This window comes from Notamacropus eugenii, chromosome 2, assembly GCF_028372415.1.
Source record: "Notamacropus eugenii isolate mMacEug1 chromosome 2, mMacEug1.pri_v2, whole genome shotgun sequence".
In the NCBI taxonomy this organism is placed as follows: domain Eukaryota; kingdom Metazoa; phylum Chordata; class Mammalia; order Diprotodontia; family Macropodidae; genus Notamacropus; species Notamacropus eugenii.
Window position 1 is genome coordinate 495,731,917 of NC_092873.1, and position 15,246 is coordinate 495,747,162.

The 15,246-nt window shown below is 36.2% G+C and overlaps 1 protein-coding gene across 21 annotated transcripts in view; it reads right to left on the minus strand.

The window, feature by feature from the left end:
• Positions 1 to 15,246, minus strand: part of ODF2L (outer dense fiber of sperm tails 2 like) — a 35,057-nt gene that overhangs the window by 11,392 nt on the left and 8,419 nt on the right. For all 21 annotated transcript variants that reach the window (XM_072648946.1, XM_072648954.1, XM_072648948.1 and 18 more), the window contains exons 5-12: positions 14,311 to 14,370; positions 14,127 to 14,198; positions 13,379 to 13,495; positions 6,352 to 6,537; positions 4,569 to 4,678; positions 3,004 to 3,139; positions 1,714 to 1,824; positions 1,096 to 1,200 (exon numbers count right to left, since the gene is read on the minus strand). In XM_072648946.1, coding sequence (XP_072505047.1) covers positions 1,096 to 1,200; positions 1,714 to 1,824; positions 3,004 to 3,139; positions 4,569 to 4,678; positions 6,352 to 6,537; positions 13,379 to 13,495; positions 14,127 to 14,198; positions 14,311 to 14,370 — 897 coding nt within the window. The remainder of the gene's footprint in view (positions 1 to 1,095; positions 1,201 to 1,713; positions 1,825 to 3,003; positions 3,140 to 4,568; positions 4,679 to 6,351; positions 6,538 to 13,378; positions 13,496 to 14,126; positions 14,199 to 14,310; positions 14,371 to 15,246) is intronic.

Here is a 15,246-nt window from a genome sequence, read left to right on the forward strand (position 1 = left end):
CTCAAAGTCTCTTTTAAGAAGTTTGGAATTGACTGGGTGACATGGGAGACATGGGTACAGGATGCCCACATCAGAGAAGGTGCTGCACCACTATGAGCACACTCTATGAGCAAAGTAGAATTGAAACAGCTCAAAGGAAACAGAGGATACACAAATTAAGAGTATACAGCCCAAATGTTCACAGACTATTTGTGCCCAATCAGTGGTAGAACATTCTGAGCTCATATTGGTCTGATCAGCCATAGTCGGACACATTGAAACCTGACTCTAGCACAGTGTGGTCATTTTGGTTCTCTTCAAGCATGAAGGACACCAACCAAGCAACATGGACATGGAATTTTCCATGAGAGAGAAAATACTTAGCAGAATACTCTCCACTCCTTTCATTCCCTCTTTTCTCCTCAAGCTATCTCTCCAATCGCTGTATTCTCTCAGAAAAGGACCTTATCCTGGCATAACTTCCTGAACAAAGTCACACCATCAATCAACAGCATGGATGAGCTGATGTGTGTCAAGCACTGTGCTGGGCACTAGAAAAAAAGCTTACATCTGATTAGGTGGGGTACAGGTTCTCAAGTCAATACAGGATCTAAAATAAATACTAATTTATTGGTGGAAGAATGAAAGGGCAATCTGGAAAGTTTTCTTAAAAGGAACAGGACTAAAGGGGAGGACTGAATGGAGCTGGAGGGTGGCCACTCTCCTCCAATGCCAATTATAACTGTTCTTTCTTAGCTCTAGTAGGCAGTAATCATGATTTGCTTTGGGAGAAAAGATCAACCTGCATGCTAATCTGGTGATAAATCACTGCAAAGGAAGCTAGGCAAGTCATCAAATGACAGATATATTTACAATATGCCACTGGGAAGACAAACACCAAAGGAAAAAAATTGTTGGTGGAATGTATAACTTAGGCCTATTTAGGATAACATCCATTCAGGGAAGTCTCCTCCTACATATTTTAATAACAGACCAATTCTAGATAAAGGTTGAAGAAAAGGCTAATCATTAAAAATGTGATTTTATATGCCTTCCTGTTGCAAAGGCCACCCACAAATACAGTATTACTTTTACATTCAAGAGGGGCCAGCTTACCTCCTCCAACGTTGACTTTTTGTTTTGCGTTATTAGCTTTTTTTCACAAACTAGTTTTTCATATCTGCTTTTCACATCTTCGACTGCCTTCTGTAACTTCTGTACCTAAAGACACACTCTGTTAGTTAAACCACCAGCACTGGCCCTTCTTTTCTGCGACATCGTCATTCTGGTAACTATATGATAATCAGGATCATCATCCTAAGAAGAAGTCCTAATTTTAGTCAAGTGATAAATCACCTTTCAATCCTAGCCTTCCTCTGACCTCTCGGACAGAATCCTGTCTACTATACTTGCACACTCCTCTAGCGTGAGGCTCTTCGCCCACTAGGACTTTCCTCAAAAAAGCCTACCAGCTCCCACTCTAACCTCTCCTTTCTATGCTGATGACTCCTTTACCATCTGCTGCTTTCTTGAGCTGTAATAGTTAGACTGATGTTGATGATAATCCTGGGTGTTAGGGAACAGGAAAAGAAATATTTAAATAAAATAATAGGTAATAATGCGAATATTCTCAACTTTTTTTTCACTTTTTAATGATACACCTGACTATTTAACATGTATACTGACATATCAGACAGACAACTAAGACAAACACTAAATACATGCAATAATTACCTGAGATTTATATATTTCAACAAGGGCTTTCTGTCTTTTCTCCACTTCTAGTAATTCCAAGCGTTCATTTTCAACTGAAATAACTTTTTCCTCCAAATTAGCCAGTGTGATCTACCAAAGAATATAATATTTAATCTCATAAATGACTAAGAAGGCTTATACCTGTGTAACATAGAATATTATAAAATAACTCAATAAAGAAGTTGGTTTTTTTTTTTTTGGTTAATGAATCTGAGATTTCACTGGTCAAAGGAACTGGATCTTCACTTGCTGGGTAGGGATGTTTGAAATAAAAAGCCAGAGTAGAAGTTGTTGATGTAACAGAAAAACAGAAGTGAAAGAGAATAATATATTTTTTGACTGTCGTTGAGAGCAGACATGACTATGAAAATGCCTATCACTGCCTATCCCTGATCAACAAATACAGCAACATTTTCATGTGACATAAAATTATAAATTATAATGGCCAATTAATTACAATTAGTGAATAGTGACCCATCAAGGAGAAATTTTGGGGCAAATAAATGTGAACAATAAAAAAATTTAAATGTGTAAACTTAGTAATACTACCTGATATTAACACAGTACTTTAATATATCTTGTTTGAGCCTCCCACAACAGTTAGGTGTTACTATTTTCTCTAAGAGCAAAAAAAAAAAAAAAAAAAAAAAAGATTTCCTTAGTCAAAAGAGATCTACTCTATTAAAAACTTACCTTCAAAATAGATTTAAATATGGGGAGAAAAAATTTTCCAGCATCTTTTCTAGCACTAATTCTCAATGACACTATATTATTACAAATCATGACTCTTAAGAAGATCCTGAATTGCAAGTTGTCCAGAGTGTAATGAAAAACCATGTAGATGCAGGTAGGCTGTGGGGTGTGATGGGTGACAAACTGCTCGAGGAGCACTTCTCTTACAGGATAAAATGCTCCAAGAGCTAACTTTATATTGTACTTTGTGGTTTGCAAAGAACTTTACGTACACCGTTTTATCTGGTCCTCACCATAAGTCATGGACACTATAAATCTTATTATCCCCATTTTATACATGAGGCTACAGGGGGCAGGGAGGCTGAGCACCCACGGTCACAGCATCAGTGACAGAGTCACTAGTGTGTGTCTCTCTACTGCTCACCAGTTTTCTGTGTATTCATACATGTGTATAAAACTACATCATCAACGGAAAGGCATTTTATCAGTTCCATTGTTAACATGTACTCATAAACAAAAAATGGGATAAGTATTTATCCATATGTATTCTAGCTCTAGTTGTGTGTGTTACTGTACCTTTAATTTTTCATTCTCAAGAAGAATGCTTTCATTTTCTGAATCACTAGAGTGAAGTTTTCTAAGAAAATCTTTATTGGAGTTTCTTTCAGGTTCTTCCTTCTTGTGCTGTTCTTCCAAAAGATTTATGATTTTCCTTTATAAAATGACCAATTTTATATAAATTATTAGAGGTATGTAGATTATAATAATAGTTCAAATTAGCTATAATTAAAATCAATCCAATAAATTGTGTCATTTTAAAAGATGGAAATATAAAAAGATAATGAAGTTGTAGCAATAGGGAACACTGAAAACTATTTTTTTTAATCAGACCTGTGCTTTCATTGTTGCAGGGAATTCAGTATGGAAGCTATCTCTACAAAAACAGGCTGGCACCAGCCCTGACACTCACAGCTTTAGCATGTGGGCTGGGGGCACTGAAAGATTAAGTGATTTACATAGGGCCACAGAGCTTTGAAGGTCTTCCTGACTCTGAGATCAGTTCTCTATCCAGAACCCCAGTTCCTGTGTCATTGTGTGGTTCTCCATCCCCTATGCCAAGACAGCCAAAACAGAAAGGACTAAATAGGAGACATAGGAAATGATGACAACAGAGGTCAAGGAGAGACATCTGAAAGAAATATTGGCAATATATGACTATACTCAACTATGTGTATCCCTTTTATTGAAGTTAAATTCTACTTTTCTTCCTTTTTCCTATCTTTTCCCAACTTCCCTTCTTTTTCCCTTCTCTATTTTCCTTCTCTCCTGTCTATATCATAAACCTGTCAAAAATACCCAAAAGTGTAACTTAACCCAACCAGTATCACTCAGAGGCTAGAGAATATTAATCCTATATGATTTCAAAATGAATATATGCAGCACTCCTTCTATTTAACAAAAATTATCTAAATGGCTTTCATATCTTTATGCACTAATTCTTGTGCATAAAATAAAGTTTTGGAGTTTCTTCCCCAAGCACTATTTGATAAATTTAAATATGTAAAATGATCAAATAACAAGTGATCACTACAGTCTATGAAAGCAATATAGTCTTAATTTCAGTGAAATGACAAAATGACAGGAAAAAATTTTAAATGAAAAATGTAATGTTTAGTTTTAAATTCTATTAGTTTATTAATTTCAATTATGTTCCAAAATCATAAAAATATCCATCATGTATTTTTCTTTTAGAGTTTTATTCAACTATATAAAGTATTTAAAATATTATTTGCTTTTATGTGAAGAGAATTCACTGTGTTAATTATAAATTATGGCATGTTGATATTGTTATATAAAGGGGAAAAGATTATTCCAGTTCTATAGAACAAAATATTAATACCGACATTTATTTCTAACTATAACATTCAAGTGTAAATGTTGTTTGAACTAAAAGTATGAAAACAAATGCAACTGTTCGATCACTATTAATCATTTGATGAATTTTCTCAGGTAGATACATTATATAGGGCAAAGATAAAAAAAATCTTTATCCTATATAATCCCACAAAATCAGTAACAAATCCTTTAAAATGGGCTTATTTTGCCTTATTTGTACATTTTATTATGTACATTTTTCTTACTTTTTCAGAGTCTCAACCTGGACCTCCAAATTTGTCTTTTCTTCTACAGCCTTCTCATAATGACTCTTCCAGGCAAGGGAAGCTGAAAGTGCTTCAGACAATTTGGCTTCCTAAAAAATGCACAAAGTACTCATTTTATAACTGAAGAACTATGTGTTTTATTCAGCTCCCTAAACACAAATGAAATATAATTTAAGGAAATAAATTCATTCTATGAAGTATCAACCTTTAGAATGTAAAACTATCCACTTCAGTATACATTATATTTGGAAACCAATTTTAAAATCAACCTTAACAGAAACACCAAACAACACAATTATTTACCTTAGGATCTTCCTCCAAGTGTAGACCTATCATTTAAAAAGTCACAATGTTTATTTATATTAACACAGATAGTAAGTCACATTTTTAAAAAGTATTAGAATCCTGCCTCAGACATTTAACAGCCAAGTGACCCTGGGCCTCTCGCAGCTTCAAGAGCCTCATCTGTAAAATGAGGATAATAAACTTACTTCATTGGGCTGTTGTGAGAATCAACTGAGATAACATGTAAAGTGCTTGGCAAACCTATATATGTATGTTATCTTTTATAATAAATCACAGATAATGACTGGATTTCTTTTATAATTGGTAGGAACCCCTTACAACACAGAGAAGATGGGGCAGAGTTCTATCTCTAGCTTCCCAGTTTCACCCTTTGTCCTACAGTCACCTTGTGTCCCCTTACCCTGATGGTTTAAAACTACTAATGTTGCCACCACAGGAAGAAAGGTGGTGGGAGTGATTGATGGGTAATCTCTGATTTACCTGACACTGAACCAATGCAGTTCTATGACTGCATTTCTCAGAGGCTTGTGAGTAACCCAGGCCACTGGATTTCCCTTCTGCTTTGTTGTAGCAATAACAGGAAATTTATCAACTGAAAGGAAACCAATGCTGAAAACAGCCAAGGATTTTTTTCTCTATTTCAGGGGATGTAGTTTATCCCTTGGTTTAATCAAAGTTACAATATAAAGAATGATACCATCAGGATTATTGTGCATTATCTCACTATCCTTATAACCTTACCAGAAATTGGGGCACATATAGGAACCTTAGCAATCATATAGTCAAATCACTTGATTGTATAGATGAGGCACCTGAGATTCAAAAAGGTAAAAGGACTTCCCCAAGAACACACAGTTGGTAAACAGCAGAATCAAATTCTAATCCAGGTCTGCTGGCTTTTCTTACTACATCAAATTTTCATGAAATGTGATTATAATGCTAACCACCGAAAACAGGGGGCTGAGCACAACATGAAACTTTAGTAATACTAAGTAACAATTACAAACATTAAGTTACAAATGCTTAAACAAACAAAAAAACAAACAAAAACCTGTTCAATCCCAAGTCCACTTTTTCACACATTTTTCACACGTCACATATTTTTTTCGCCTTTCCCAGGGTGGTGTTTTTGATGTGTGTGCATATTCTCATGTTGAGCCAGAGACGAAGTGAACTATTTATATGTGAATATAGTCTAAAAAGCTCAGACAGTAATTAGTTTGGATTTTTATGCAAGTTTTAAAAAGAAAAAAGACAGAAATTTTGGAGAAAAAGACTTTAGTACTATGGTTTTTCATATTAAGAAATGATGAAATAAAAGATGGTTTGCGTTTCCATAAATGCAAACTGTTTCAGGCTTGAAGACGGCCAAATCCAACCAGCTCATCACCATGAAGCAATTTCAACACAATCTTCAACAAGCAAACGGAAGTGTTTCTAAACCGATATCACTCACCCGCTCTCTGATCTGGGAAGTCAGATCATCAATATTTGCTGTCAAAGAGTCAGCTCTTCCTTTGCAAACTTTAGATGCTTTTTTCAAGGCTATTTTCTTTTGCTCATTTGTTTGCTTCAGGGCAATAATTTGCTGCTCGTAAGTTTTCAATTGTAGCTTCCACTCAGCTATCTTAGTTTTTAAGTTCTGCAAAAAGGCAGATCAATAACTGATACACAAAATATCAATGTTTAACAAATGAGTAATCAAAGTATGGGGGAAAATCTGTCCACATTTTAAAACAGTTGACCACAAACAACTTTAAATGGAGAGATATGATTTCACTAATATTTATAAACTAGCTTGCAGTATAAAAGAAATATAAACAAAGTTAACAAGTATCAATTACTTTATAATGCAATTATTGCTAATTATCAAAGTAACAATAAACTGTAAATTTCTTAGGAAAAATATTAATACTAGTGCTTAAAATGCAAAATGAGACATGTATTTTAGGAAATGGACAATATGAGAATCTGTTTTGCTGAACTGTGAATACTGTGAGGGTTTTGTTTTTATTTTATTTTTATTGTTCAATTTGGGAATGCGGGATGGAGGTCAGATATCAAAGCACCTAAAATAAATTTTAAAATGCAAAAAATAAATACGAGCGATAGAGGAAATTTTACGAGGCTGCAGAGAACCAGCTAACTCATATCATCCTGAGTGTGGCTGGTTAAACTTAAACTTCTTTAACAATCTATTACCCGAAACAAAGGGGGGAACACTTAACTTTAGACTCTATCGCTTCTGTCCCTGGTATATGAAAGGAGATGATGGCAATGGGCCCTATATTTTCACCATATACAGCTACTCTTTCCACATGCCTTCTACCAAGTCTTACCCCCATATACCATACTCTTCATTCCTCTGTGAATCTAACACTAGCCCACAAACAGCCTCTTTACTAACAATATTGTCCCAGGGGTGCCCTTTCACTCCCACCACCTCAGACCTAGACTCTGATACCTGTCCAAGAACTGGTTCCCCACCTGGGTTTTTCAGAATTGTGGCTTTCCCCCTCCTTCAGGGGACTTTACAAGAGGGTCTCAGAACTGCTACCATGAATCTGGGGTAGACCCTGAGATGAACCAAGAGCTATCAGCTATGAACCTGCGGCTGCTGGGCCCAAACAGTAGGAGGAGGCAGAGAACAGAGGGTGTGAACGTTCTTCTGACAAGGCTCCCTTAAAATACACCAAGATTCAGAAGAGTCACACCACAGTCCCAACTACAACAGTCACTAGTTCTAAGTCTTGGATTTACATGGAAGCCAGTGTTTAATAGTGCTCAGTGTAGCCTCCCCAGCTGAGAGGACTGGCTCCCAAAGCTGGGAAACAATGTTGTTGAGGCTTTGTTACTTCATCTGCAAGATGAGAAGGTCAGACTAAGATGTCCTCTAAGTTTCTTTCCTACTTTAAATCCTACGATCCTATGAGGATTAAGTGGAAAATACAAGGAATGTAGGGTTGGTTCTATATCAAGAAAATTATAGACTACATTAATATCAAAATCAATAAAAGTCACATGATAATATCAATACATGCAGAAAAGGCTTTTGTCCATGAGACGCAATGCCTATTTCTGGTATCAAAGCTTTAGCACAGAGATAAACTGACCTATCCTTAACATGATAAATGGCAACTATTTAAAACTAAGAACCAACATTATATGTAACAAACTAGAGGCGCTTCTAAAAATTTAAGGAAGGATGTCCATTACCACTAGTAGTATTTAACACAGTGCTAGAAATGCTAGCTATATCAAGAAAAACAAGAAAAAATACCAAGATAATAAGCATAGGAACAGTAGAAATGAAATTAACACTTTTTGCAGGTGAAACACAGAAAACCCTACCGTCAGGTAAAAATGAATTGAAATCATAACTTGAGCAAAGTTGTAGGATATAAAACAAACCCACACAAATCACTAGCTTTCTACAAATTACCAACAAAATCCACCATGAATATAGATAAAGAGAAATTATATTTAAAATAACTGTAGAATGTATAAACTACTTAGGAGTCCACTTACCAAGATAAATACAGGCAATCAATGAATACAACCTCAAAATAATCTGTGCAGAAATAAGACATACCTAAACTGAAGAAACAGTAATTGCTCATAGGTAGTCTAGGGTAGCCAATATAATTTCAAAATATCTAACAATACCACCTATTTTATTCATTGCCATACTAATCAAACTATCAAAGGATTACTTAGCAGATGACAGACTGAAAAGACAACTTCAAATAGAGTCTAAGCAAATATACACGACAGACTCTTAGGGTAAACTAGATGTTTCGAGGTACAACCCTACTCTTTGAGTTCTTCTGTACTATGTCTCTCAGTATTGCTTTCATACACAGAACATAAAACTGGAGGTACATCATGAATTTGGCCCAATTTAATGCAACACTTACCAAGCCCAAGATGTAGAGAGCACTATGCTAGGTGGTAGAGGATATTAAGAGATAATTAAGGAGGTTCCAACCTTCATGGAGTTTATAATCTGGTAGGGGACAAATGACACATGTTCTGAACGTACTCTTCCAAACTTCATGCCCGGTAGGCAGGGTACCCAGAAAGTGGCTTCTACATCTCCTTTCAATCCTGCAGGGTAGCTCTGCTGGAATTGGAGGTAATTTTTCTAGTGCTACTGCCCCAACAGGTCTGCTTCTCCCCATGGCTGTCATGGGTATATACAGTCAGGCAGACATAATTAGCTTTTAGAATTGGGTAACTGCCATGATGGTATAGCTGATATAAAATATACCACCCCCTCCTCCCCCAAAGCTACTCTCCCAACAATACATATAGTCCTGGGGACAGTGGGCTTAAGCTTAGAGAACATGTGGCCAAGAACACCTCACAGCTCCTAGAGTCCTTTGGCAATTTGAATTCCTCAAGATGCTCCCTTTACAGATTGCAAAGCTTTTCTCCTGGACTCCTTCTAGAGCCCTGAATCTGCCTTTCATCCTCAGCAGATGCTGCCACAAGCTGTTGCTATCCCAAGGCTGTGATGTGCATGGAATCTTCCAGCAAAGGGCCAATTGTGCAGAATGAAGCTGGGACCAAGCTTATCTCCTCCTCTTCTCTCTCTCTCCCCCCTTCCCCCGCCTCCACAAGCACTTAGGGGTCCAAGCTCCTATTCCAATCTAGCTTCCTGGTTTTAGAGGCGCATGTAAGGCATGGTCAAGTCTCTCAATCAATAGGAACTGACTTCCTTCCTAGGCAACCATCACTCCAATTCATCTAATGCCTTTCAAAGCTATCTAAATTGATTAAAGAGTTTTCACACTATGACTGGCTGACTGACTCAGGAGTCATCCAGGCCATGTTTACACCTAGTGCACAATCAAGAGGTGTTCTCATCTACTTAAGGTATGAGAATAAAGCATACTGTCATTTACATTTTCCTTCCTTTAAATAGTACAGGGGAATTTATGCAACAATCATGAAAATATTAGATTTTAATCTCTCATTTCTCAAATAATTATTTTGGAATAACTCTCCAGAGGAGTTTTACAAAAACATGCTTCCTGCCAAACTACAACATTAATAATGTGGTCCCCAAACTCCATTTAAATTAGGATTGGGTTTTAAGTACTCCATAATTACTCCACTACCAAAAACAAACCCCTTGATATAAATAAGTTATCAGGAGCCTTGTGTGTTGCCTGCTACAAATAAATGTATTTAAAATTACAAAAAATTTGAGAAAGGGTATCACAAACAAGATTTGCAAACTATCTACATGACTGAAATCAGGAAAAATAAAGACAGGAACATGCTATATGTTTAATATATCCAGTATATTTAACACTGGAGCTGTTAAGAGAATCCATGGGAAACATAGTTGTTATTCCCTTAATAAACCACAGGATGTCACTGCTATTCCATGAGCGACAGCAGTAGTAAAACTCGAGTAAGAGACAATCACCTGTGCCGTATTTAATTTCCTTTTGGCAGAAGCTTACTTTTTTATTCTCCTTCACTGAAGAGAGATTCATTACAAAGATTCATTCAGCACTGTCTAATTTGTTCCTAATGTTCTGGACTTTTTTTTAGCACTAATGATTTCCATACCAAAAATCAATAAGCTTTCGGTAAACAACAGGCTAAAGTTAAAGATGCTTCAAATGAGACAAATAAATGTTTCATTCTAAGTCTTGATAAATAAAGCAATTTTCTAATTAATCAATAAGCATCAATTAAACTTTTTATTATACGCTAGATGCTATGTTAAGAACTGAATTATATAAAGGCAAGTTATACATTTACAAGAAAAATATTTAGTTTCATCAAGTCATTCATTCTTCTTTTGAAGCATCTCCCACACCTAGCCTTTGAGGGAGGCCTCCCTGAAGAATGGAACAAGAAACTGGATTGTGATGGGGAGGAGAGGAAAGAGGATGAGCAGAGCCATTCCAAACAAGGGACACAATAAACAAAGTATAAGTACAATGGTAGGAGAGGACTGCACATGGTCAGTTTGCCAATTTAGCAAGAACACAGAATGTGGGAAGGATAGGAGAATGAAACAAAGTTGGAAGAAGAGACTAGCAGCCAGATGTAGGAGAGTTTTTCATACTGAGCTAACTTATCCAGGAGGCAATTAGCAGACAACTGAAGGTTTTTCAGAGCTTGAAAGTAGCTGGACCAACAGACTTAAGTTCCCAGTCCAAAGCTATAAATCTGGACCAGTAAAGGGCAGGACTCGATATTAACTAGCTGATATTAACAAGAGAGGACTTCGGTCTTTCAAAGTTACATATCTAGGGTGTGAAAATGAACTTCAAGATTTGTTTTGCTTGATTATGGTTACTTGTTACAAAGTTGTTCTTTCCCTTTTTTTCTTTTGAGTGGAAGACTGGAAGGATAAATTAAATGTTCCATAATTTTAAAAGTTTTTAAATAAAAGAAAAAGAACCTCAAGATTTGTCCAACCTGATGATCTATTATTCAATTCTAGTGACATCTTCTCATAGTATTCTCACACTGGCACTATTCCTTAGAGGGAGCTGGTGATATTGTGTAGAGAGTACTACACAAGGAGGCAGGAAGACTTGAATTCAAATTCAGCCTTGCACACGTGGTGTGTGACCCTGAGCAAGTCACTTAATTTGTTTGCGTCAGTTACCTTATCCACAGAACGGGGATGATAATAGCACCTCCCTCACAGTTTTTGTGGGGATCAAATGAGATATTTGTAAAAGCACTTCACACAAGGCCTGGCACACACTAAGCGCTATATAAATGCTTATTTCCTTCCCACCTTCCTCAAGGGTGACAGCATCTCTACTGGGCAAAGTGTTCTGAACCTCTTTCAACAGCTTCTGGGCTAGGTGTATGGTTTTGATGTACCGCCAGTTTCATCAAGCCTAGAATGCCTTATCCCTCCCTCAACTCTATGAACTTCATTGGTTTCCTTTATGTCTCTACTAAAATCCCATCTTTTACACAGTCCTCCTCAACCCTCTGAATTCTAGCACCTTCTCTCTGTTAATTATGTCTTACTTATCCTGAATGTAGTTTGTTTTGCATACATTGTTTTCATGTTGTCTTTCCTGTTAAGAGAATAAGTTTCTGGAGGATAGGCTCTGTCTTTTGCTTCTTTTGTACCCCTAGCATGTAGCACAGTGTCCGGCACATGATAAATATAAATGTTTAATGACTAAGTTTTTAGCTCAGCTGAAATCCTGACCTAGGGTAGTGTATCCACTTAAATAACTATAGCCCATGAAAACTGAAGTTATCAATAAAATTACAACAACAAAAAAAGAAAGGATGGGTAGGTAGGTAGATAGATAACCAACCGCAGCTCACAAATAGGACCAACAAGAGATCGGTTCTGGAGCCTGGCATCTTCTGGGCTCCTAGCTCCAAGAGCTACTCTCTTCTCCCCATGATGACTCAGCTAGACAGGTGGGAGAGAAATATATGTCCTCTTCTTGCTATGCTCTCTAGGAGATGCCGGTAAAAAAGTGAAAAATCAGCTCCTAACAGCTCAATGTTTAGGGCCAAAGCTAGTTTTCTTCTCAACTGACTAAGACCTGATTACAAGCAGGGCTGACCCCTTGGCTTTTATACTCTTGGCCCCTCCTATTTGCCCACGCCCATGAATAGGGTGAGAAAAGCGCATGAGCAATCCCACTCTGTCCCAAACCCAGCTTCGTTTCCATATATGTAAATAGGCCAACCAAGATCTGAAAGGGCCACACCCTCACTACTAATTGTCTCTCATCTGTCTCTGACAGTTTACATTTTCATCAAGTGGACTGGAATGGGGAGATTCAATAAATCAAAGTTTCCAAGATCAGTTTCTTGAGGCATATGTAAAGTGCTTTATAAATGTCAAGCATTATTGTGATCCATACTATCCTGCTTCGTATACTTTAAGTTTCAACCAAACTCAATCACTGTTTGTTTTGTTCCAATCCAATTTTCTGCTGTTTTTTCCATCCCTTCATCATCATGTCTGAAAGTTAGCTCCTTTCTCTCATTTTTTTTTTTTTGTTCAAGTCCCACCCTTTCTACAAAATCCACTTTCCTAGAAATCAGTTTTTTGGCTGCCCTCCTGTGAAACTGCCTTCCTCAAATTTCTCACAGAAGTTTGAGCTTCTACTTGGCACCTGGTTATGACAGAAAGGAGAGTGAGAGCCAGATTTCCTTGCTCAAGAGTTCCTTCACAAGAGGATAATGCTAGAGCTACTTTTATGTTATCAGTATGTAACCCCCACCCTGGAGAGTACTGGAGATTTAATAAATGCATGCTGAATGGAAAACACTAGGATAGGACCATCCCCAACTTCGGATGTACCTTAGAAATTTCAGTATGTTTTTTACTAAAAACACTCAATACTTGTAATTAAATTTCCTGATTTCAGTTCCTTTAAAAACTGTCAATATGAAGGTATGACTTTCTATTTTCAACACTCTCATTGAATTGACCACTTAAGCAATAGTGAAGAAATAAATACGCTAACCTTCATATGTGATTTCAATTGATCGTTCTCAGCTTCTTTTTTTTGAATCTGGAGCTGCAGGTGAGATTGTACCGATTTCACTGAATGTGAAAGCTGACTTGTTTTTAAGGTATTTGCCTAAGAAAGAGAATGGAAAAATATGAAGTGTATTAATCTTTGATAAGCTGCAAAAAGTTACTTATATGTTTTCCCTGTGATCTCTATTCAGCTACAATATAAATGTAGTAAAATATCATGTCAGACTATATAATCTTTTATTTCTAGTTATTAAATGTGGCCTATATGTGATGCTATATGTGATGCATTTCCATTTGTTTTGCTTCCAGTGTCTGACTTCAAATACTTACCTGTACAAAACGTCCTCTCCCCTAGCATATAATCCTGGCTATGGGAACATGTAGTTGGCAAACTACAAAATTACTCTATTGCTCAATTACACTTTCAATTTTGTGAAAAAATATTGTATAGTTCATGATCTGTATCATTTTATATGAAAACCATAAAATTTTGTTTTTGCATAAAACCTAAAATATTTCCCCTCTAAAATATTTAGGGGCAATGGCAACTGGATAGCGCAAACAAGCTCTTAAAGTTTACAAATAACCATTTGAAAATATACATGCCTTTCTTTCTGAGACTACTTGGGTATTTATGTGTAGGGGGAAATTAAGTAGAGGAAGATATTTTTTAATATTTTTCCAGAAAAAAACCTATAGTTATAAGAGTTTTATGCCAAAAATGCACTTACTTTTTCTTTCTGAATAAAAGAAGAAAGCTCCTGGATATAGTCCTCCTTTTCTAGAACTTTCTTTTTAAGAACCTACAGCAAGTACAATTAGAAAATCAGAAATATCACAAATAAATTTACAAAATTAAGTAACACGCAAAGCAACAAAATAATAGGGAGACAAAGACAGTAAAAAAGAACTTACATTATTTTCATGTTCATTATCAGCTAACTTGGCCTTCAATATGTCAATTGAACTGCTCACCTACAAATTCAAGGCAATGACAGTAAAGATAGATATACACAAACAGTAGTAGAAAACTGAGCAACTAATTCAACCAGTTATCATATAACTTGTTACCTATTTGGTTGTTTTTCAATGTTTCTTCATCGATGAACCTATTTTTGCCTAAATTATCTATATATCTTTTTTCTGTTTCCATATTAATTGTTATATCAAAAATGTTGCATAATTAATATTTAATGTAAATGTTTTAATAATATATAACTGACAGAATGATTTATCTGATAAATATATGTGACTATAAATATACTGATCTATATGTACAGATACATGGAATACACATTTATGCATGCATCGATGTGTGTGTATACACGCATCATGTACACAAATGTATTGTACAATTACACACACATATGCATATGTATGTATCCCTGGAAGATACAGGTTCAAACCTGGCCTTTGCCACAGCATGGCTAGTGACCCTGGGCAAGGCACCCAACCTCAATGTGCCACAGGAAACTCTAGGTTGCAGTGAAGGTACCAGATAAGCATTGTAAGGTGGGGTTTTCTCCTTTGGGAATTCCTCACACAAGAGAAATCACAAATCCAGTCACTATCTCTTATCCTCTGTAACATAACTATGATGTGCTTTATAGAAACTTAGCTAATATGTAAATCTAAATAAATTTCACTGGGATAGTTGGTAAAGGACTGTGAGTTTTGATTTTCATCTCTGAGGTTCTCTAATGCTCCCTTATATTTTTGCAGGAAGCGATCATTACTTCTCTCCCCTCCCCCCAAAAATGTGGCCACTCACCACGGACTGCTGGTTTTAAGATTGTTATAAAACTAGTTCTTTATTCTCTTTTTTACTTTAAATTGACAGCATTTCTATTA